Source organism: Pterocles gutturalis, unplaced genomic scaffold, assembly GCF_000699245.1.
Source record: "Pterocles gutturalis isolate BGI_N339 unplaced genomic scaffold, ASM69924v1 scaffold287, whole genome shotgun sequence".
In the NCBI taxonomy this organism is placed as follows: Eukaryota; Metazoa; Chordata; class Aves; order Pterocliformes; family Pteroclidae; genus Pterocles; species Pterocles gutturalis.
The window spans coordinates 20,969-44,642 of NW_010112284.1; the positions used below are offsets into that span (position 1 = coordinate 20,969).

The window sequence follows — 23,674 nt, forward strand, 5'->3', positions numbered from 1 at the left end:
CTGGCCACGAAGGTTACTAAGCTGGTCGTTATTAAGGTCAAAAAGCTTCTAACCAACAAGAGAGGAGTCCAGTCCTCCCTGAATGCAATAGCTGAGAGACTATCATTCTCTTTCCCACTTATTTCTTCCAAGAAACAGTATGAAACACATTAGACACAGGATTTAAACCAGTTTAAGGTCCCTGTTTCCTAACAAGGCAGAGGCACAAATAGGTCACTTCACATATTTCTGTGCATACATGCGCACACAGGCACACACACACCCTTAAATTGTTCACAGTGACTCATTTAAGATTGCAGTAGAGTACCGTGCTCGGAAATTGTTATGAAGTAAGTTAACTCTGTCTCAGCTTAACCCAGGACAACTATTCTTACCTTGTTCACTCTGTTCTTACCTTTTGCAAACTTTCAACCTGAGCCTCCAAAGCCTTTGTCTTCACTTCAGCTTGACTGAGGGTGTCTTTCAGCTCTTGTACTTCCTGGGCAGAAACTTGTTCATCTTGTTGTTCTACAAGAGACTGAGTTGATGCTTCCGCAACCATCTGAAATAGGTCAAGCGGTATCAGGCTAAAGGGTACTATGTGATTAGCACGTCATTACTTTCAGAAGTTGCTTCTGCGTGCAAACTGATAGTTTAAAAAGCTCTGGGCAAAACCTAGGAATTCTAATGAACTCTGAAGTTCTGTTAAGGATGCTGTAAAGTATTAAGTGATATGCAGCTGAAGCTTTATGGCAGTTAGAGGCAACAGCAGAATAAACCATGTAATTTTCTGCTTTTCTCTTCACAGGTAAGTATTCATACAGTATTACACTAAGGGAATGTCAAGATCATTAGTTTATACATGACTCTAGATTAAAACACACATTTTTTCACAGAACCTTTTTGCAAAGAAAGAGCGTATCTACCTTATCATGCTGTGCTTTCAGCTCCTCATATTGAGTCTTGTACCTGCGCCCAATTTTCTTGACCTGTGTTATGGTTTTCGCTTTCTCTTGTATGTCAGCCACTTTAGCATCTAGCTCTTTCTGCAAAGCATCCTTTTCTGCTCTTATTTTAGTTACTTCATCCTTCAGGGTCTGAACAATATTCTGGTTTGTAGTCAAGGATGCATTAGTTCTAAATCACAAGAGATTGGAGGAAGATGCAAATGAGACATCTGAAATTATTACATTTCAATATTGCTCATTTGTCTAATATGACAGGCATTATCTGTAGTGAACTGTGTCTTCTAGGATTTTGCAATACAAATGGGTGTTTGCAGAATACGCATTATTCTACAATACACTAATTTAGAGTAAGTTCAGCTAAAAGACAGCTTCCAAAACAACTCTCACTTCATTTTAGCTGTGTATTACCAAGCTACAGTAAGAATTCCAAAGGTTTCATAGTTACATGGAGACAGTTAAGAAATTACACTTCCAGATACAGCTTTACTTAGAATATTTTGCTTTAAACAAAACTTGTCACTAATTGACTTATACCACACCTGGCTATTTCTGCTTTAAGCCTGCCTGTTTCTTCACTCATTTGTTGGATACGCTTGGTGTTTGCCTCTTTCTCTGAAAGCAGCTTCCGATACTCTTCAAGATCAGTGTCCTTTTGTTGACTCAATAAATGCTGAAAGGTTGAGAAAATAGTTTGCATTTTCATAAAATTATTATACAGTTTTATCCATAAAATCTCTTTGAATTCAAGCTACTGGCTTGTGCATTCTGATTTGGAATGCCTACGAATTAGAATAGCCTATTTTGAAGCCACATAAACAATGCTTTATAATTCAAACATATTTCTTAGTTTGTTGTTTTTTTTAAGAAAACTTAGAAATTTTTTTTTTAGTTCTCCCCCCCAATCTTCTTTGAAAACATGCACTTTAGAAATTTTTTTTTAGTTCCCCCCCAATCTTCTTTGAAAACATGCACTTCCCACCTGAGTCCGGGCTTTCCAGCGTTTAACATCTTCTTCCAACAGCTTTTTCTCTGCCTGCAACATTCCACTTTTCTCACTCAGTTCAGCATTAGATTCTTGTAGAGGTAGAATGTCTGCCTCAAGTTTGCGTACCTGAAAACACACAACTGGGGATTAAATTCTCTGGATCTTATGAGATTGAAGGAAGCGGAATTTGGTAGGCCATGAACAATGATGGTACGAGGGACAGAGAGCAAAATCAACACCCTCAGGAAGGCATGATATAGCTTATTTTCCAACTCTCTGCCTTTCAGTGGTCAGCTGGGTGCAGGGAGAGGGACAAGGAGCCTTTTGCAACTCTCTGCCTTTCAGTGGCCAGCTGGGTGCAGGGAGAGGGACAAGGAGCAAAACCAGGGGATTAGCCTACAGAGAGGAAAAAATAGGCACAAGTTCACAATCCCCGATTCTCACTCTTTGTATTTTGGTACTAGAAATAGATTATTAATTACATATTAGAAGCCAAGCAACCCTGCACTGGATTCCATTAAAATGACTGGCATGTAGAAATGGGAAGAGGGATGTATCTCTGTTTTAAACTCTTAATAAAGCTGTGGTCTGCTTTATATGTATTCCTGTGCTATTTTTCATTTATCTGCTGATAATACCCTTGTTACTGGTACATCCCTAGCCTGGGATAAATGCTGATTTTCAGTTTCATTGAAATGAAACTGAACTCTAAACTTTCCAATATTCTAGGTGGACCAATGTCTTCTAAAATTCTACATGGTAAGTTTCCTCATTTGTGTATGACGTAAAGGAATAATCACAATCCAAATCATGTGTTTATTGTAATTAGCAATCCAGATGTTAACCCATCAACTGGATTATCTGAAAAATGTAGGTGAACCGCAGTACTAACCTTTGCTTGAATTTGTTGTAACTCTTGTTCCAACCTCTCCTTCTCTTCTCTTAGCATCTTGTTGGTTTCTATCAGTACGTTCATGGTCTCAGTTTTCTTCATTAATTCTTCGTGCTGAGCAATGGTTTTTGCTGTTACCTTTGAAAAGATTTAATTTGGTCATTAGTTTTGCTTGCATATGCATATATACTTACCTTGATGTGGCATAAAACCATCTTGGAAAGTTATCATGACATTCATTATCTCAAAACAAGCAAATATCACTTAAGGAATGGGAGATCGGAAAAAAAAAATTAAAGAAATTATATTTATTTTCCCTATTGATGTGATTTTGGGATTGCTACACTGCTTCACAAGACCCTCCATTTAGCTATATACCAGCCTCAGTATAAAAGCTCCTGATTCTTCCACAACTCCTCATTTTTGGGCACAGGCAGCAAAGACAAAGAGAACATAGAGAACAACTGTCTCTACCTATTGAAATCATAAGCAATAATATCCAACCATACCTGCACCTTCTCTCTCTCAGCATTGAGACTGTCCTGCAGCTCCTGGAGTTCCCTTTCCAGGTGCTCCACTCTCTGACGGTAACGCAGACTCTCCACTTGGGCCACCTCAAATCTAGTTTCCGCAATCTCTTTTTCTCGACGTATAAATCTGCAATAAGAAAATGAACAACACATCATGTCAATGAAAATGTAAGATAAAGCATTTTAAGGTGAAGCATCTTACATCTGAAGGTCTACTGAGTATAGGTATCAGTTCAGAAAGATCAAAAAGAAAATCCTAGATAAAGTCCTTGAAAACCTACATAAACACCCTAAAAACCACAAAAAGAAAAAAAATCAACTATGAAACTTTCTTGCCAGTCACATTTGCCAAAATCAGACTTAGCCTCCTGTCATAATTGACTCACAGCAAAAAGAAATCTCCTTTACTAGTCACTGATGTAGAACAACCACCTCCTACCTAACAAAAATGCGCTTAAGTTTCATACATTATCCTTCAAATATAAAGTAATACAGAACTATTTTATTCGGCAACTAATTTATAACCACTGAGAGGAGCCCAGAGCTAAAGTTACCTAAGGATTTCTAAGATTTGTTCCTGGGATTTGCCTTCCTCATTGAGAGAAACATTCACCGCAGTTGGTATGGCTTCTTTCATAGAAGTCACCATCTTATCACTCAGACTTTCCAGCTGTTCATGTAATAATCGATTTTGTTTTTCCAAATCTTCACAGCGGGATGCAAGTTGCGAAGCTTCATCCTACAACAGAATTTTTCAATGGCTGTGAATTCTGTGGCTGAATTTCTGTTAACTGAAAAAATCCACTGAAACCATAAAAACAATCATACCTTGATCATTCTCTCTCTCTCTTCCCAGGAGGCTTTGCACTCTAACAACTCAGACTCAGCTTTCTGAGCAGCTTCCTCCAGCTGTTGCCTTACTACTGCATTCTTGGCAACTTGGTCTTTAATAGCCTGTAATGCTTCAACATCGGCAGCATGAAGCATTAATTCCCGTTCATATTTATTTTGAGCTTCACAAGCCATCTTTGCCTGTAGAAAATTATAAAAGTGGATTCTGTTACTTTTGTACATATCAAACATAAACCATTAAAGAGATTCTCAAAATCTAGACAAAACCAGTGACCGATAATAAATAAAAAAAAAAAACCACTGTCCAAGACATCTGTCATTCTCAAGTTAAAAAAAAAAACCAAACCAAAAAACCAAACAAAAAAGGGTAAACTTAGAATGGTTCCCTTAAAGAAATTACTTTTAATAAAAATTAAAATTTGAAATAATTTTCTTCGAGTGGCTAGCAGGAGCATGCACTCTCTAGTTATTCTACAATCAAACCTCTTGCTCTAGATTCTGCAGGGATAAAAGACAGCTGTTAGCCTAAAAACATCCACTGGTTATTTCCACATGTGAATGGGGCAAAGATATTTACTGCATGTGGTTAAAAAGCTAAGGACAGACTATGGTCTCTGTATTTTAAAAAAATTGAAATGCCTGTCTGCTCAATCTTGGGTTGGATTAAACAACAGCCAAAAGTTTTTTCACATCCTTTACACCTAACAGTGTTGCTGAATTCTCACCCGCAGAAAAGTAGATTCCCTTTGAAAAACAGCTGGTAACAAGATAATCTTATCAGGTGCTGCTAAATATCATATTGCCCAAACACTGCTAATTATCATATCATAAGATGACAATTATGTTTCAGGTCAGAAAGATATTTTCCTCACTGTCTTGTTGTGAGAATTCAGTTTTCTTTTTTGCTCCCCCTTCAGGAGAGTGAGATAACAATTCATTAAGAACAGCTAATTACATTTGCCAATCAATTTTTTTACATAATGAAACAAACCTTAGAAAAAGTAATCCATTGCATCTTCTGTTGCTTTCCTAAATGTGACCCAAACTGTGCTTGCAGCACAATTTTATATTCAAAGTCAGTTTAGTTGATATTACCACAACGTGTGACCAGGTAGAAGGACTACATAAGCAGCTGTTCACAAAATAGAGAAAGTGCTCTTACAGTGCTTTTCTCACCTCCACAAGTCTCCAATTAGCAGCACTATCTTTAAATAATGTTTTAAGTTCAACTGAAAAACAATGAAAAACTAACATGAAGTTTACTACCTCTGTCTAAAATAGGCAAATACTACAAACATACTTGTTCCTGGCAGTCACGTCTGGCTTGTTGTTCATTACTTAGAGCTGTGCTGGCTCTCTGAAGAGCTTCCTGAACTTCTGATTGCACGGTTGACAAACTCTTCTTTAGTTCCGTTAGCTATAGTGATGAGGGAGGGGGGAACAACAAAAAAACAAAGCCAAGAATAAATGGCAAAGTATTTCACAGAGTACTGAACACAGCAAGGCTTAGAAGGTAGACAGTCATGAATAATGTAGAACCGAAGGGTGGTTTGTTTTTTTTTTTTTTTTAAATACTGACTTTAATCTAAAGAGAAATACTTTCAAGACTTTGACTTAATATACAGAGCTCTTTTCTGGCAAAACTGTTACTGTTCTTTCAGAGTTGGGCCTACAGTTATTCTAGTTGCAGTCATCTTGTTTCTTTCAACCTCAATAAGTGCCCAAATATAAACCAGATAAATAAGGGCACAGACCACTCTGGTTTTAAAAGCTGTGCATACTAAAAATTTGGTTTTGGCTCATGCTCCAAAAAGGGTTTTCTGAAACTTTTCTAAAAGGCTTTTACTCATATTTTCCTGCAAACTGTGCTCAAAGTTTAGGAAGACAGTGACAGCTTTAAATACACAATCACCCTAACAAAGTGATAAGGTTAACATACACTACTCATGTTTGGAAATCTCTCACAAATTATTTGATTACTTAAAAGCACATTCTTGTGGACTCTCTACAAGGGAGTTTAAGGAAGTGGGCATTCAGTGCATACCTGTTGTTCCATATTCTCCACAGCTTTACGCCTCTCCTCTTGCAGTTCTTGCTTTTCTTTCTCTGACTCCATCAGCTTCTTTTCTAGCTGTGCTTGATACTCTGAAGACTCCTTCAGACGAGCTTCAACTGTTGCACGAACTTCCTCTGTCACCTTCATTAAAATCCATCATAAAAGATAATTTTTTTCCTTGAAATACAGTGTGAAACTGATGCAAAATCAGTATTTTATTAATAATTTAAAGCCAGATAGGTATTCTCAGCATCTCATTTAGAACACTGAAAATCTGGAGAATCACAATAGCATTGAATTATTTTATTTTCATTTTTTCCCCCTTCAAAGCTGCAATACTTCATGAAGTACACTTAAGAAAAGTTTCAGGTGACTGCACCCTAGTGTGCAGTAGCCAGCATATCTTTTTATTACACACTAGAATCTGCAATATTGTTAAAGAGCATCAAGCCACAATGAAGTTTTTACTGTTACAACACAGGCAGAGAACTCAGATACCAGACAAACAGCACTCCATCATCTACCAATGCTGTGACTTCAGGAGAAAATGGGAATTTTGTTTCCTCAATCTATCCTATTTTGATATGCTGAATAGCTTGGAAGAACAGGCTTCATTCGCTAGTAACAGGGTGGAGCGTGTGACAGATTGGAAGGTCGTCTCAAGCTTTTTGCATGAATGCCACAGAGTTCTTTTGCATCTCTGAAGACACTTCTGATGCAGAAGGCGTGAGTTTAACTGCTTTTGACTGAGCGCTAATCAATACTTTGAATCGTTGATCACAGGGAAGAATTTTTATAAGTCAATGACCCCCTTTCAAAGGAAGACATTGGCACAGCACAGCTTTGAGTCAAATTTACAATTCAACATTTTAAAAGTACGCTGCAAAAAGGTTTAATATTTCCATGATCAAAAGTGTTTTCAATAAAATTGTCTCAAATATGGTCTTACTACATTATATTCTAACGCCTTACAAAAAAATCTAAAGTTAGTTCAGAACTCCTCCAATAATCCTACAGACAGTACTGTAGTACCAAAAAAAAATAAAATCTTTCATTTTGCTTCTGGTTTTGCTCTAATAAACAATGGTAACTACTTACTTGTTTTTCCTTATTAAGGGATTCCTCTAGACTAAGAACCATGGCCCTGTACTGTTCCACATTACTAGAACTAGTCTTGAGTCTTTCTCTCAGGTCATTAACTTGTTCGTCAGCTTGTCTTAGTCGACTTAGAAGATCATCCACATCTTCGTTTGAACCAGGCTGACCTATAATATCAGAACACATTCATTAACTGGTGATGTTTAATTCAGTTTCTTAAACCACTCTTCCATTGAAAACTGAAGTCTTTTTAGGATAGCAACATGGAAAAAAACCAAACACCCTCACAAAGCTTCCCCAAATAAAACTGTCAGCACTGCTGATTCAGACAAAGACAAAAAAAAAAAAAAAAGGCTATTTAAAAATAGTTAACCTAATATACTTTCGTTCCTTCAAAGAAAAATAAAAAGGATCCTATAATAAGCTTTATTTTTCCCCCTTTGTCAAAGACTGCCTGGATATTAATTTTATTTTAACAAACCATTCTGATTATCATTTGCTTGCATATGTGATTGAAATAACAAAGAGGTTTATTATTTAGTGTCCTGTCCTCCTAATTCTAAATTAGAATGAATTATTAATTTTACCATGCTGCAAATAGCAACGTTTAACATAAAGAGAAATTCAACGTAGAAAAACATCTTACCTTTCCCTGGAACCCTCTGTGATGACTGAGATGCTAGCTGAGCCTCCATATTGTTAAGCTGCTGTTTCAACATTGCAGCTTCTTTCTGGGCATTCTTTAAAAGTTCCTTTGTGTTAATGTGACGGTTTGTCTCAGTCTCAAGTTGCCTCTTAAGATCCAGGATATGAACCTGAAAACACAAGATTCTTAAACTTGTCATTACTCACAAGTGCCATAAAAATCAAATATGTTTATAAATTTCATGTATGAAAAATGTGTAAGCTGGCAGAAGCCATGCAGCTGTGGCTCTGTTTTCACTAAAGCAAGTTTAGCATATTTATAACTATACTTACCTCTTGATTTTTGGTAAGGGAATGTCTTTGTTCTACCTCAGTTTCTAGTTTCTTCTTCAGCTGAGATATCTCACGCTCTAGCTTCTCAATCTGGTTATTGAGTCTTTGTTTTGTTTCTGTCTCAGACCTCTCCAGTATTCCCTGACAAAAGAGCATAATGGACTATGCTTACAATACACTAATAATTTTCTTCTGAATTATTGCAGCACTTCATACAAAAGTTGTCACAACACTTCTCCCACTCGCAAAATAATTACTACAGGGATCAAGCAATAATAGGTAGATCCAGAAAATTATAAAAAGTAGCATTCACAATGTATGACTTAGCTTTGAAAGATTTTTTAATAATACTGATACAATAAGTATTACTAGAAGAAAATCTACTATCCTATCTACTAATTCCAAGGATTGAAAAAATCCCAAAGATCTCAGAAATAGAATTCAGTCACATGATAAAATGTGCAACCTTAAATATTAATACTCTAAGAGTCAATATACCTTACAATAGAAGATATAAAAGTACAAAAGTAAATATACCTTAAAACAATAGGAAAATAAACTACCAGGGCAGGCACTGGTAAATTTTGCGATCATAAAAATTAACATACAGATTTTTTTCCTTCCACTTTGTTTCATGTGTTTTGTTTCCATTTTATTGTGAAAAACCTCATCAACTCAGAATTCTCGGGACTTTGCCCAGGTAAATAACAAGAGTGTCACAATTTAGCATAGGAGTAACAAACTTTCTTAAACAAGTTGCTTAAGTATTTTATGTTCAGAGTCAATTTGTAACAGAAAAAAAACTCGTCCACTTTAAAACCCAATCCCATTACTGCTGAAGTCAACTTAGATGGGTATTTACTGAAAACTCTGAAAGGCAGACTAGACTTGGACATAAGAGTAATACCACATACCTGAATAGTTCGCAAATTAGTAAGCAGCAAGTTCTGTCCTCTTTGTTCAGCTAACAAAGACTCACGTTGCTGAGTCAAACGCACATCTGACATCTTCAAGATATCTTTCTCTTTTTTTAAGTTTTCTGCTCTCACCTTTAAGACAGCAAATAATAACAAGAACTTTGTTATCAATCCCAAATCTCTCCATTAATTTTTATTTAGGCAATGTTATTTTTATGATCAGTTAACACTGTTTAAAAATAAGAGCTTTTAATATTACAGACTGTAAATTAAAATCCATGCAAATAAACCAAGAACAGCAAGAACACAACTGCTTGACTAATCACGCTGTTTTCTCTGTAAATGTGGGTAGTGAAACACCTTTGGAATGGTGTTTCATCTTCACTCAGCACCTGAGATAATTCTGTGGACTGTTATGAATGTACACACTAAGTATACCAACTTCCACGCACACAAGCTTTTACAAATTTAATAGCTGATGCACTCAAAAAGACACACAGTCAAGTTCTGACAGCTTCACAATAATCCTAAGAAAAACTCTTGCGCTAACCCAGAATATCTAGGAGTATAATACGCTGTATTACTAACCTCTGCCACTGCCAGTTTTTCATTAGCTGCCCTGATGTCTTGAGTCATGGTGTTAATTATCTGCTCTTGCTTCTGAGTTGTTGCTGTGAGTTTCTGGGTTCTTTCATGCAGAGATGTTATTTCTCGACGATAGCCTTCAACATTATCCTGCAGCATTTCATAACTTCACATGGAAGAACAAAGCAAAGTATATGTTTGCCACATTACACTGTTTATTTGCAAAAGGTATATGTACACAGCTATATGTTTCCTGTTCTTGTGCACCAGTTTTCATCTATGCGGCTCACTCAACTATAAGGTATATTCTTGATCCCACCTTCACTATTTCCTTCATGTTCTTTAACAGAATAGATAACATTAATGTTGAACCGGCAACTCTTCCTGAGCAAACTATATCAAGCAGTCAATGTGATTCTATTCACACATACATGAAACAACAAAATTAAATAGCTGATTTACCGTTTGGAGGCAAACTCCAGCTGTGTGGATATCTTTGCATTTTGTGACCTCAAGTCTGTGACCTGCTCCTGAAGCTTTTCATTTTGTTCATTCAGCAACTTGTCATTCTCGGCCTTTTCTTTTTTATAGTTCTCAAAAACTTCCTGCAACTATATAAAAGAGCAGACATTAAAGCGATCACAAAAGTAAAAAGAAATAGTGATAGCTTTCTACAGTGTTTACCAAAAAATATACCTGCTTCAGTGCAGCCTTAGCCTCCACAGTCTCCACTGACTCAGCCATTGACACTGGCGCAGGAGTTGACATACCCTGAGGTAAACTTGGGCGCTTTGGAGTAGATGTAAGAGAAATCTCCTCTGGTAATAAACCTGAAGCTAAAAGAAGGTAAAGGGGATTTCAAAGGCAACAATTGAATGAATGCTTGCCAAAGCAGAAATCATATAATCACACTGAAATATATCTAAAAAAACACTGTATTGCTAGGAGAGTCCTGGGCTCTCCCGAGCAAGTGTAAGATCATCCACTCTGTACACCTACAATATGTTACCAGAACACACACAGTCACCGCTACACGTCAGTCACTATGTAGCAAGTTATTACATTATAAAATCACTTGCCTAAATCCCAACTCATGGGTTTTCCAGTAAGTAAGGGTAAACGCTGAATATCAGATTAACAGAAGTTACTCGCACCATTACAGCACCATTACCGAAAGCAAACAACAATTTTTTTTTCCAATGGTGCAGAAATGTGAAGCTTACCTTGCAAAGGAATGACAGCTCCTGTGGTCTGTGCCAGCAAGATGCGGAACATATCACGCTGACGAGCTATAGACTCAACAAGCTGCAACTGATGATGACGAGATTCACGCAGTTTTTCCAGTTCGCTGACAGCTTCTTCAAGCTGACTCTGAAGCTCAGAAATTCTGAAAGCAACAACAGTTGTTTTCAGCAACATACACAGCAAGGCATACCAAGATGACACAAGTCCTGTATTTTGTCACAAGCCTTTTACTGTTCATTTATTGCATCTTTGAAAGTTAAGCACCTCTGAGATTTTTGAGCAAACTTAGAAGAAAATTGGTCTTTGGGCTCACCATTTTTTCAATGACAAATAAACTAGGCCTCTTCCATGAAAAGCAGAACAGAGGTAATTCTATTCACGTGAATAACTTCAAACACCAGTGAGTAGCATGAACAGAGAAACAAGCTAAAAACTTCTAATACAGAATTATCTGTGGACCTTACAGCTAGTGAATTAGATATGCACATATTCAATTTTTTGTTCAGCTAACAGGACCGAAAACTTTCTTTTTCAAAAAACAGCTCTGTTGTTTGAAATCACATTCACTAAAAGACTGACAATTATCTTTACCGAATGTGCAAGTTTGAAATATTTTCACAGAAATCTGTTCTGGTTATAAAAGGTTAGCATTTCAGTGGGTGTTCTGAGCACCTCTGGATTGACAAAGTTTGTTTAGAAAGAATTTCTGGAAGAGATCATTTACATCAGCTGGACAAAAAATGATGAACAGGAATTACAAGATATATAGCTATAAAGCCATTTTAGTCTAAAAACTGAAGACAATGTTGCTTAATAACAATTTGCCTTTATGAATTACATCATTGCTCACGAGCATATGCACGCTTACATATACATATGCACATAATTACTAAGAAATCAGAAGCAAAAGCTGACAAATGTATGAATAAATCCCTGTTACTATAAACAGTTTACTAGAAGGAACAGGTAATTTACTTAGATGATGTTGCTTCTTCCTCCTCTTTTTCTCTAGCCTCTCCCAGCTCCCGGAGAGCCACCAAGAGACGCTGATTCTGCTGCTGAAGCTCTTCAATATTTCTGTAAGAGACTAGATGTTGAGATATCACTTCAGAAGAGCTACTGATGTCAGCGGAGCTCACTTCTTCATCACGAATCACATGATTGCCTCTAGCTTCTTCAAGTTCCATTAAAAGCACACGAATCTGAAAGAGAACATTCTAGTGTAAGACTTGGTCATGGACTCAAAAGCTGACTCTGAAAAACAATATATTAGAAATAAAGTACTTGGAAATTAAGTACATTTTTTCCTACAACATAAAATCTATTACAACAAATTCGTGAAAAACAATTACATCATAGAAAAAAACAGTTTGATGAAAGGAAACCACATCAACATCAGAAACAGATATGTTGTGTTCAGTTCTGCAAACAGATCGCAGGACGTTCCAATCAAAGAAAGAAGTTATAGATCTGAGTTCTCCATGTTAGATGTTTAACAATATTATCCTAAAGCAGTGTCACTCCTATCCAGCTAAACTTACTCTAATTTTGTAAGCAGAAATGCAAATATCACGTTGCCCTAAGGAGAGGCTTTTAACATCACTAAGGCTCTTATGACAACTAAAGTCTAGGTGACCGCAGCTGAACACAACTTCCAAGAAAAGTTCAGAAATACAGCATCATATTAACAAAAAAATGCAAATAATACAATGCACCATAGCAACATCTGTTCTACCTGCTGTGAAAGGTCTTTTACTTGTATTTCCAGTCTCTGGCTTTCCCTTTCAAGCACTGAGGAGTGCTTATTGGCTTTATCAGCACTCTCCTGCAATCGTTGGATTTCCTGCAAGCATACAAACATTAAGAAGCACGTAGCAATGAAACTCGGACACATCTCTTTCCAGGGGTAACATAATTTAGAGAGACATGCCCTGTGAATTAAACTGTGCTTTACTTCTTTAACGTTACAATCCAAAGGTTAAACACCACTTATTTAGGAATCAAAAAACACGCTCATGTTGTATTAGTGTACATATTAAAATTAATGGGAAGTGGTCACCAAAGTCCAATCTTATTTCTTTGGACAGACAAATACTAATCTTTGATTATAAAGAATTCTACTCTCTCAGAAAATCAGAGGTTGTACATCACCACACTTACAGTGTGACTTCACTATCAAACCTCTTAAAAATGTTGTTTCTGTAGAAATACTTTGCACAGTCCAATAAATCACAAACTAGCAAGTTCAACAAGTATTCTCCCGCAATAAAAGCTGACTGAAAGATCCATTTCATGCGTTTACTAACAGGATTATGGAATTAAAAAGCAATTTTTTCCATAATTTTACATGCTCTTGTATTTCATACTGACCTTCATAGCTTGTTCAAGCTTTGCAGACAGACTAGCAACAGCTTTTTGGGAACGCTCAAATTCTTCACGCTGACGTTTTAAAATTGGTGCTTTGGCTTCTACTTCCTGCACTATTTCATCCAAATATTTATTGATTCGCTTATTCTCCAGCTTTTCCAAAAGCAACTGATCCTGAGTTTCTACATATGCATTGTACAGCTGCAACAGAAGATGTTTTGGTTTAGTATTCTGTATTTGTGTGGTTGGTTTTTTTAAGAAAAAACAGATATACCAAAGAACCACTGCTAATTACATAATTCACACCTTAAGGTGGTATAATTTTATATAATTCTAAACGAATCAATTCAGAGAAACAAGCTGACTCTTTGAAAATGTGGTTTTAGGAATGGACTCATACCATGGCAAATCAGTTATCCCTAACAATTTAAAAGTGGCGAAGTATCCTTATGAATTTACAGATATGGAAAACTTTTATAGGGCAATTGTATGCAACGAAAGAATTCTATGTAAAATGAGCAAATCTTAATCAAGTTTAAGACAACAGGAATATCAAAACTAGTATCACAAAAGAAAGCAGCGAGCACAGAAGAAAGTAACTTAACGGCTGAACAGAACAACCAATAACAAATGAAATGAAAATAATAACTGCATAAATGTAAAAAAAAAAGCCTAGAATATGTATGACCTATCATTATTTTATTTTTTCTGCAAGTACAAGCCAAATACGCAATACAGATTAAAAACTTATGTAAATAAGCAAAAAGAAAAAAAGCTCCTGCCAAAAACGCACAGAGAAAATAAGCTTATGTGCACAAAAACTCCTCCATATTTCAGAAAAAGAACGAAAAGATCCTACAAATGTTTTGATCTACTAAAGAAAAACTGTAAGGTATGTATCCCAATAACTAAACTAGTTAAATCTGCCTCAAATGCATGAAAAGATTTCATTCACTTCAGTCAGGTATTACACCAAATCCAAAACAGTGAATGATGCCTGCACCCTTATATTTTTAAGTTATTAATGTTGGCATTTCAAGGGCCTTGACATTGAAGATTTTCTTCTCCCTTACCTCAGTTAATTTCATTCCAGGCTTTACTACTTTAGCTACAGCTGCAGCAGTGGGAGACATAGCTGCCAGTTCCTCCTCAGACAGGATGGCTCCTGAAGACATAAGCCCACCAATTACCATTAAAAAGCTGCAATAATTCCCATCATAAATATTCTTTATTAAGATCAAGAAGGTCTTCATACACCTTTGTGCTTCATAGTACACAGCTGTATTTTTTTAGTACATACCGTAGTACGTAGTACATAGCTGTATTTTAAATGACTATTTTAAGCCCTTGAAGTTACAGGTTTAAGAATTTTCAGTAATCTATATTATACAAATACTTGTGCAAGTGACATACATTATCAAGGTCTCTGACTAATTGAGACTAGTTTAATTTGAAATGCTGAAAAGCTTTTGCTATTAGACTCTAAAATTTTGATAATTTCTGAATGTAAGCAACTAAAATAGCTGAAGCAGAGCTTAACATCAGATTTCTTAGCAAGATTTTCAAGCAAACAGACTCTTCTTTTCAACACAAAAATGATAAAACTAGAACATTGAATATTGAACAAGATTTAATGTTAAACAGAAATTTAAGGACACAGGTTTGTTTTCCTTTGCCCTTTTTTTTTTTTTTAATGAGAAGAATAAGAAGAGTTCATCAACCCCACTCCTCCCTCCAGAAAACTACTAAAAGCATGATGATTCGGCCTTAAGGAAATGTTTCCTCTCCCTTTTCTTTGAAAAGGTATGTCAGATTATTTCAAAAAACATTTTGATAGAAATGCATTTTCTGGTGGGTAAAAAAATAAACTTTATATATATACACACATATATTTATATGCATCCAAAAGCTTCTAAAACTTATGATTAAAAATGACCAAAGATGAACTATGATTAATGCACTTACTTCCTATAGAAACTCACCACAGTATTTTTGTGCAAGACTACTTATGATAAAAAGTCTGAGGCTTTATGTATTTTAGTTCCCAGTGTCATCCCTACCTTTACGCTTTGTAGCGGACAGTAAATCATTAGCATTCTCCAGCTCCTTTTCCAGTTTACTGATCTTCTCCCTCAGTTCTTTTTCCATTACAGCTTTTGACTCTTCCACCTCAGCCAAATGCTCTTGGGTTGCTTTATTAGCTAAAATTAAACCAGACAAGCAGTTTGTTTTGTTGTGGTTGTTCTTATTTTCTTCTTTTAAAAAGACCAAAATTAGCCTATGTACCTTAAATTTTACATTCATTTTATATGATCAGCAAGAAGCTCATGCTCATAAGAAAACTTAGTAGCACGACAGAAGCATGACCTGCTGCCTATCCCCTTTGTGTAGAAGAGGGCTAAAATATGAACTGTCCTTTTATCAGTGAAAAGGCATCTAAAATAAGAAACTGAAATGAAGACATATGCTGCAAAATTAGATCTTCTCATCAAAAAACAAAGTAAAATTCCAGGTATATTCGAAGAGCTTCTCCCCACACACACCTCCCCAATTAAATTCAACTAGTCACAGAAAATTTTTGTTACGAAGTGACTTGTGTTTGCACCATCCCAAAAGTCTAATGAAGTTCCTTTCATAAATGCTCAACACCTATTTTTCAACGTGTCAAGGTAGTTACAAAGGAGCGTAACTGTTCTGTTCCTTTTGTCATCTCTCCCTCACAGCTTACCTTCACCTGCTTCCTTCAGGAGCTTGTGCAGCTCTTCTACTGCTCCCGTCAGTTCATTGCTCTTTGCCTCCGAGTCATCAGCAGCACTCTAAATAACAGCATTTTATTTAACCTTTTAGTACATAGCAATATCAACTGTATTTTTATAAGAAAGCTCAAACTGACCAAAAACTATGAACATGCAGTTTTTTAAGTAAAATGCTAAAAGATTCACCCAAAATAGACAATTCTCCTTCCACTTAAGTTTAACTTTGCTGCAAACTGCCCATATGAGAGTAAGAAGGGTCAGACACTGATTTGATATGACAAATTCAAATAAAATGTATGCCTTTTAGCTGCTTTATAGCTGACGCTGGCTTTGTTCCTTCTCTTCATTGAAGAAAACTTAGTGAAATTTTGAGTACTCAATTTTGATCATTCTGAAAAAACTGATTTTTTAGGGAAACTTACACAGTTTGTTTCTTTCCTTCCAGTTAGAGATCACAAGTGCAAGACTGTACAATACTTTAGCCATGCTGCAAGTCCATTAGAGATAACTGAAATAAAGTTGATTCAACTTTTGCTAATCAGCAGAGTCTCAAAAACTTAGAGAAATTTTGAGTACTCAATTTTCATCATTCTGAAAAAACTGATATTTTTAGGGAAACTTACAGTTTGTTTCTTTCCTTCCAGTTAGAGATCACAAGTGCAAGACTGTACAATACTTTAGCCATGCTGCAAGTCCATTAGAGATAACTGAAATAAAGTTGATTCAACTTTTGCTAATCAGCAGAGTCTCAGAATAGGCTCCCACGGGAGGGCACTCAATCTCAGTGCCTTTAATATTAGGTCGGACAAATATGTCAGCAGTTACAAGTACATAGCAAACCCTATGTTAAGCTGGAGACAAACCTTTAAGCCCCTTCAAACCAATACTTCTATACTAAAAAGCATGAACAAATAGGAGTGAAAAACACCGCAACAAAACAAAACCAAATTAAAAGTTAAATGGTAATGCATTATGCTCCAGAAAAGTTAGCTGTTGACCTGCTGTTCAATGAAATACCAGTTTACATCAGACAAAGCAACGTAAAACTCAGAATTAAGCAGGGTAGAATGTTTATGTGGGTATTTATGCAAGAAAATTCAGGAAACAGAACACATTAACTGGTGAATATAATATGCATAAACTAAAGAGCAATCAGTTGTCCTCTTCAGTTGACTCTGCCCTAGTCAATATGCTACAGGATATTTTGTTTTGTTGGCTCAAAAAGTGAAAACAACTTGTTTAGATGGTGCTTATTTGACACAATACACGACATTCAGCTGAGTCTTAATCAGATCACACTTGCAGCGTTATTTGAAATGCACTTTCACTAACCAAGCACAGAAAAATCTCTTGCATACTTGTAATTTATGTACAAACCTTTACCTCCCAATACAACACCATAAGACTCAACCACATTAATACAATATGAAGCCTCAAGACAGTGAGTAAAAAAAAAAATCACTATTTTAATCGCAGTTTTGTTTAATCTACAAAATGATCCAAGCAATGTAATATTTCAAATTCTGCCATTGACAGCAGCAAAGAAAGCAATGTTTCGGATGTTTCACAATGTTTTGCTACGGAAGTTAGTCTTCCCCACATCCACACTTTGTGGAGAAAAAAAAACCTCCAAACTGGCCTGCATTACATTTAATGCCAAGATTCACCCCCAAGTAATGCTAATATATGCTTATGACAGAATCAGCAAACTCACCTTATATAAATTGGACAATTTTATGTGGGCATTCAATTCATTGTGGAATCTTTCCTCCATACTAGCTTGCTGTTCTTTTGCCTAGTAAATGAAAGAAGAGAGAGGGTGGGGGGGCATTCCACTATTTGTATTCCACACATTTTGTTTTTTAATTTGTAGGAGCAACTGTAATAATTCAAGTTGTCCTACCTCCTTCAGTTTATTCAAAAGGTCTTCCACATGCTTCTGAAGATTTTCATTTGACTGTTTTAAGCTGTTTACTTGTTCCTCCATTCTGGAAACCTGCTCAAAGAATGAATGAGAACATCATGTATAAATTTGTCTTTCCAGCCCAGTTTACTTTGGAAAACACCCATCTCATGGTTTGTTACTTCAAAAACCCCAAAAGCATAAATGGTTACATTTTCTAACAGTCTTTGCTCCCGTGCATTCAGCTAAATGAAAAAGTGCAAGTCCCCAAATTGCTCCAATTACACAAAACCAAATAAACTCACAAGCCTCAGAGGAGCCAAGTGCCACAGAAAACCTGACCAATTGTCATAGTTATTAAAGAAACTGCTCAGGTACCCAAAGGAAAATTAACCGAAGCTGAGTATTTTCAAAATATGGATATTGATTCTGCCATGTTATTTTGTTATAAGAAAACAAAAATATCATCCCACTCTGCAAAGATAATTGAGTCAGATCCTTCTGCCCTTCCCCTTATTAAGAACTGTATTTCTGTACATTTCAACTGCATTATACCATTAAATAGCATGTTATCAGTGACTCCAAAATTTCTATCTTGTATTTAAAATCCTTGACATTTCTATTCTACATAATGGTAACTATATGTTCTCCTTAAAAATCAGAAGTTAAAAGAAAGAACACTTCCTAAGTGCAAAACATACTCTTTTTTTCCCCCCCTCAAATACAGCTATTAAAGTACTTGGTTTTGTTTAATACAGGTAATCAGGAGGTACAATTTATAAGAAATGGCAAGCACTCAGTAGTTAGACTACCTCCTCCTTCTTGTTCTCCAGACTACATTTAAGCTCCAAGATTTCATTGCCTTTCTCCCGGGCAGTTTGTAGAAGTTCATCTGTTTTGGATTTCAACTCATTGTTCAGCCACGTGTTTTGATTCTGTAGTAGTTCTTTTTCTTGCTCCAACCTTTTCTCACGGTACTAAAAAGAAAATTGCATACTGTAATTGTACTGGTTCCATAGAAAATAATGAAGCTAATCAAAGTAGGAGTAGCAAACATGCACTGTAATGTGATAAGTAGCACTAAATGGCAGGGAGTGTTCCTTACTACATTGGTAATACTAACTTACCAGTCTTAAACTACAAGAACTTTTCTAAATTACAGTTAGTTTCCTCAAAGTCTCCATTAGCTGGGAACATTATCTATTTAAGGAAAGAAATGGAGGTATCAAAGTTTTCCTCCTCTTTTCTCCTTTCCTCCTCTCTTTCAGCTCCTTATGGAGTTTATCCTGCTCATAGAGAAATGGTGCAGGCTCACAAATAATTATTTTCCTTCTTTCTACCTGCCTTTATGGGGCTGTGTCCTTCTTCCTAGTGGGTAGGAGCAGTCACCACAAACAAGGCTTGGACATGCTTGCCCAACTTGAAGCCCCCTTGCCTTCTGCAAATATATGTCTCACTTCCAGTCACAGCCACCAATTTTATAATAAAATAATTTGTTATAAATAACAGGAGTACAGTCGACCTACTTTCAAAGTCCATAATGACAAAATGATGATGACATCACATGTAAACAACTAATTATTAAAACATTAACATGTACTACACATACAAAGTACTACTCACCTTCATGGAAACATCTGATGTTTGAAGTTCATCCAATTTTAACTGAAGTTTCACCTTTTCTGTGTTCGCTTCTGTAAGCTTTTCATGTAAGCGTTTAACATCCTCTGAAGGAGGGAGGAAGGAAATCAGTGTTAAAAAAGCTAATCGTGCAACAGTTTTAATTACTCAGCTTAACTAAATTGTAGAGAACAGGCAAGCTACAATGTATGTAATAGTATATTGTGCAATACGAGACTGTGTAACATATGTGTTTATATCTAGAAAACCAAGCCCCAAACTGATGTGTTTTCCTGCAATTAGCATGTAATTTCATGCCTTGTTTCTTTTTCTCTAAATACTGTTTCCTGCTACTCCATTATTTGGTGCTGCCTATACAAACTGGATATGCAGTTCAATTGCTCAAGCACGTCTTTTATTTAGCAATATCATGTGAAGTAGTTTGTTAATATGTTCTTGGCTATACCGTTTAAATGTTCAACCTCCTGGGATTGTCTTTCACTTGTTCGAACCAAATCTCTCTTTTCAGCTTCCAGTTCTTCTTTGTCTCTACTTAAATGGCTCTGAAAATAATTGTAAAAGATCAAGAAAGACGGATCAGCTTTCCATAACAGTTTATGGTCACTATTTACACTTATCATCACAGAGAAGTACGCTAAACCAAAGTTAACCCAGCCAACTGAAAACTGGGAAAGGAGGCTTTTATAGTGGGCAGCTGCCTCAGCCTAAATCCCACAGTACGAAAGCATGGCTGCTTCCATTCTTTCTATCATGTTAGTGTATATAATTAAAACAAATGCAGGTTAACGTACCTCTTTCTACTAGTGCCTAATAGCCAACACATTTCAGTTAATGGCTGGTTTTTTTTTCCCCATAAATCATTCTGATACTAATGTCCAGCTGGCCCTTTGTGCTTAAACATGAAATGCCACTACAGCATAAGATCAGACAGCAAAGATGAGAGACGCATCCCGCAGCTTTCAAGACCAGTATACTGAATACATGGTTTTCACGCTTTTGCTTTTCAATTAGCATAGAGAGGTCCAGACCACCACAAGACTCCCTCTGGTTCTAGCTGTATTTGAACGAAGACTAGAATGATAATTGTTGAACTTAGAGCAGACGAAACGAATTGAAGGCCTAATAGAAATCCCACACGAGCAACCGGAACTGTTCAAAACTGCATCCAATTTTAAAATTCTTTGAAAGGCAGTTTTGATAGTTAAGATTTCACTGAAACAGTTTTATTTGGCCAAATAAAAGAGATAACAGAGTAAACAATGAATGAATACATGCAAAAAGTCAGTCTCAAAGTCAAACAGTCTTGGGTCATTCATTGGCTATAGTACTGCCTCGGCCTTCTAAGGTGGCAATACAAACCACTTCAGTTAGGCCCAGGTAAGCCCCTCCAGGGAAACAATCAGATCCGTCTTCACTTTGTAGACAAATCAATCTAATAATAATACTTTTGCTTCCTCCTCCAAAATTAGTGTTTTGCTGGATCAGCCAGCTGAAGAGACTCATCCTGCAACCCCATGACTTTTGAGCATAACGCAAGGAAAAATGTGACAAAGAGTGGGAAAGGAGGAAGGAAAAAACAAAACTCTTTACAACGTTGATTTTTGACATTCAGCTTCAAGTCACTTCACAACAGGTTTCAGCTAGAATGAAACAATCTCTCCAAGCTGAAATAAAAGCATCTGCTCTGACATATGTTCACCTGTAACTCAGTTTGCTAGAACACCAGCATTTACTTAAAAAAGCCACAAATTTTCCTGTATGCACAGCCGTATGGACATGTAAACATATAGCATCAGTACATATTTGTACTGATATTGATACAGTCTGTTTTGGAAATTGATTGCATTCTTTGCTGCAATGAGACAGGTGAACCAAAGTCTTTCAACTTATCATCAAGTTCTTCCAGTACCTGAATGGCTGCATTACGATCCCGAGCAGCTTCAAGTTCTTTATTTTTCTCATTCAGTAACTTTAACTGTTCATCTGTTGGATAAGAAGAAATAGTAGTGAGGCATCTCCACTGTAACGTAATGACAGAATTCACTCTCCAAATTCAATTAAGACAAAATTTCCCTTAACAACATAAAAGAAAAAAAAAAAAAAAAAAGAGAAAGAGAAGAATTCAAGACTTCACTATGGATGGACTAAGTAATATTGTGGCAAACCAATGCAAGCCTTAGAGCAGAAGCATTTGTTGTGAAGATCAATACACTGTGCTACTATTACTACAAAGATCAGAAAGCTTTTTTTTCCCCATTACACCTAAACTTACATTAAAAACAAACAAACCCGACTTGAACACAAACCCAAAACATCTCCCTACTTGCAGAAACAACAAATGAAGTTGATGGATGGATTTTCAACTCCTATTTAAAACTTAAAGCATTTCAGCATAACATTGGACTAAAGAATGAATATCCTGTCCAATCTTAAGAATGTGCAGTTACACTTACGAAGCTTTTTAAGCTCCTCACGGAGAGTTTGACATTCCTGTGTCTCATTTACAAGTCTCTCCTGACTTTGAGCCAGACGCTTTTCCACTTCAAAGTACTGTTGTTCTGCAAAATAACAAATGTTACTTCAATTTCACTTAATGATTATTTCTTTTTCTTTCTCACCTTTATCAAGAATCCTTATTAATGGACAACTTTATTAAAGAACAATATTTATAATGAAAATATCTAAAAATAGAAAGACTACAGTAGAATTTGAAGAAATAAGTATTTCTAAAGTCAAAAAGATGCACTTCCACATTGAATTAAGATTGTTTAAAATATTTTGCTAGCATGAAAAGTTATGTGTTTCCAGAAATTATCCCTAAAACAACAGACTAATTAGTTTTTATAGTTCTTTAACATTTTTGATGCAACTAGAGAATGCTGTATCAGCACAACTATGCAGCATGGTCTCATCAACTTAAAACTTCTTTTACCTGTAGCATATTTCTATACACATACAACAAAATCCACATAACCCTAAGTATCAAGAGATTTGATTTTGAAAACGTTGAATGAACACTTCTTAAAATGAACTCTTACTGTATGCTGCATACCCCATAGCACTGCAAAAAATAACCTAATCTAACTTTTGGTTACCCGAAACAGTAACTGTGTCATAGACCTGAACTGTAAAATACTTAGTAAAAGAAGAACTAATCTCACTCTCAGGCATAGTGGGCTTCTAAGGAAGTACTGAGGGATTTTTATTTATCTTATGCTTCCTATCATATCTTACAATTTCAAATAATGCTGCCCCTCCAGCCACATATGAGAAGGGACCTGAAAGAGACAAACCTGCTAAAATCCACAGGTTACCTTAATTTACACTACACTTTATTAATTTACTTTAGCAAATTTTTTATCATGAAAGAGACAGAAGGGTTGAAGGAAAGGTGGAAGTACAGTTTACATCAGAAGTTTATCACCTACCCCACAAATTAACTCATATTCACAAGGCTGCCCAGCGCTCAAACTCATCTACACTCTTTTCTCATTTCTACTCCAGTTCACTACTGGTACTACTTTTCTGTAATCTCCAAATCAATATAAAGCCGTTGATTCTATCAGGACTGTTTTATGGAAAGGTTATGGTCCTCAACATGGAATTTAACAGGAAAAAGTATAAACCAAAGACCATTTGCGGGTTGGGTAAACAAATCATTGTTTGTCTTCCTTAGCAGGAATCAAAGCAGACTGAAGTTAATCAATGCTTGTTAAAAATCTGATGAAAAGCTGTTCTTTAAGCCTCTTTTGAATGCACTTTTAACCCTGAACTACCCTTTGCAAAAGAAAAACAAACAAACAAACACCACCCTCCTCTTGCCTAGCCAAAGTGACAGAAAAACCCCATCAGGTCCCAACTGGAGGGCCCCTTCCCGGCCAGGGGACACCCCTCACCTCAGGCCCCTTCCCGGCCAGGGGAC

The 23,674-nt window shown here is 36.2% G+C and overlaps 1 protein-coding gene across 1 annotated transcript in view; it reads right to left on the reverse strand.

Moving 5' to 3' along the window:
• TPR (translocated promoter region, nuclear basket protein) overlaps positions 1 to 23,674 on the reverse strand; it is a gene marked incomplete at its 5' end in the record, with an annotated part of 41,472 nt that overhangs the window by 17,432 nt on the left and 366 nt on the right. Inside the window, 31 exons of the mRNA XM_010073961.1 lie at positions 395 to 541; positions 906 to 1,116; positions 1,487 to 1,617; positions 1,927 to 2,058; positions 2,825 to 2,962; positions 3,334 to 3,481; positions 3,909 to 4,093; positions 4,183 to 4,386; positions 5,507 to 5,623; positions 6,251 to 6,403; positions 7,361 to 7,527; positions 8,007 to 8,175; positions 8,339 to 8,479; positions 9,253 to 9,387; positions 9,844 to 10,006; positions 10,303 to 10,451; positions 10,537 to 10,676; positions 11,064 to 11,227; positions 12,061 to 12,287; positions 12,821 to 12,928; positions 13,456 to 13,653; positions 14,526 to 14,617; positions 15,513 to 15,653; positions 16,181 to 16,268; positions 17,923 to 18,003; positions 18,112 to 18,204; positions 18,924 to 19,088; positions 19,735 to 19,838; positions 20,198 to 20,294; positions 21,662 to 21,735; positions 22,206 to 22,310. Coding sequence (XP_010072263.1) covers positions 395 to 541; positions 906 to 1,116; positions 1,487 to 1,617; positions 1,927 to 2,058; positions 2,825 to 2,962; positions 3,334 to 3,481; positions 3,909 to 4,093; positions 4,183 to 4,386; positions 5,507 to 5,623; positions 6,251 to 6,403; positions 7,361 to 7,527; positions 8,007 to 8,175; positions 8,339 to 8,479; positions 9,253 to 9,387; positions 9,844 to 10,006; positions 10,303 to 10,451; positions 10,537 to 10,676; positions 11,064 to 11,227; positions 12,061 to 12,287; positions 12,821 to 12,928; positions 13,456 to 13,653; positions 14,526 to 14,617; positions 15,513 to 15,653; positions 16,181 to 16,268; positions 17,923 to 18,003; positions 18,112 to 18,204; positions 18,924 to 19,088; positions 19,735 to 19,838; positions 20,198 to 20,294; positions 21,662 to 21,735; positions 22,206 to 22,310 — 4,367 coding nt within the window. The remainder of the gene's footprint in view (positions 1 to 394; positions 542 to 905; positions 1,117 to 1,486; positions 1,618 to 1,926; positions 2,059 to 2,824; positions 2,963 to 3,333; positions 3,482 to 3,908; positions 4,094 to 4,182; positions 4,387 to 5,506; positions 5,624 to 6,250; positions 6,404 to 7,360; positions 7,528 to 8,006; positions 8,176 to 8,338; positions 8,480 to 9,252; positions 9,388 to 9,843; positions 10,007 to 10,302; positions 10,452 to 10,536; positions 10,677 to 11,063; positions 11,228 to 12,060; positions 12,288 to 12,820; positions 12,929 to 13,455; positions 13,654 to 14,525; positions 14,618 to 15,512; positions 15,654 to 16,180; positions 16,269 to 17,922; positions 18,004 to 18,111; positions 18,205 to 18,923; positions 19,089 to 19,734; positions 19,839 to 20,197; positions 20,295 to 21,661; positions 21,736 to 22,205; positions 22,311 to 23,674) is intronic.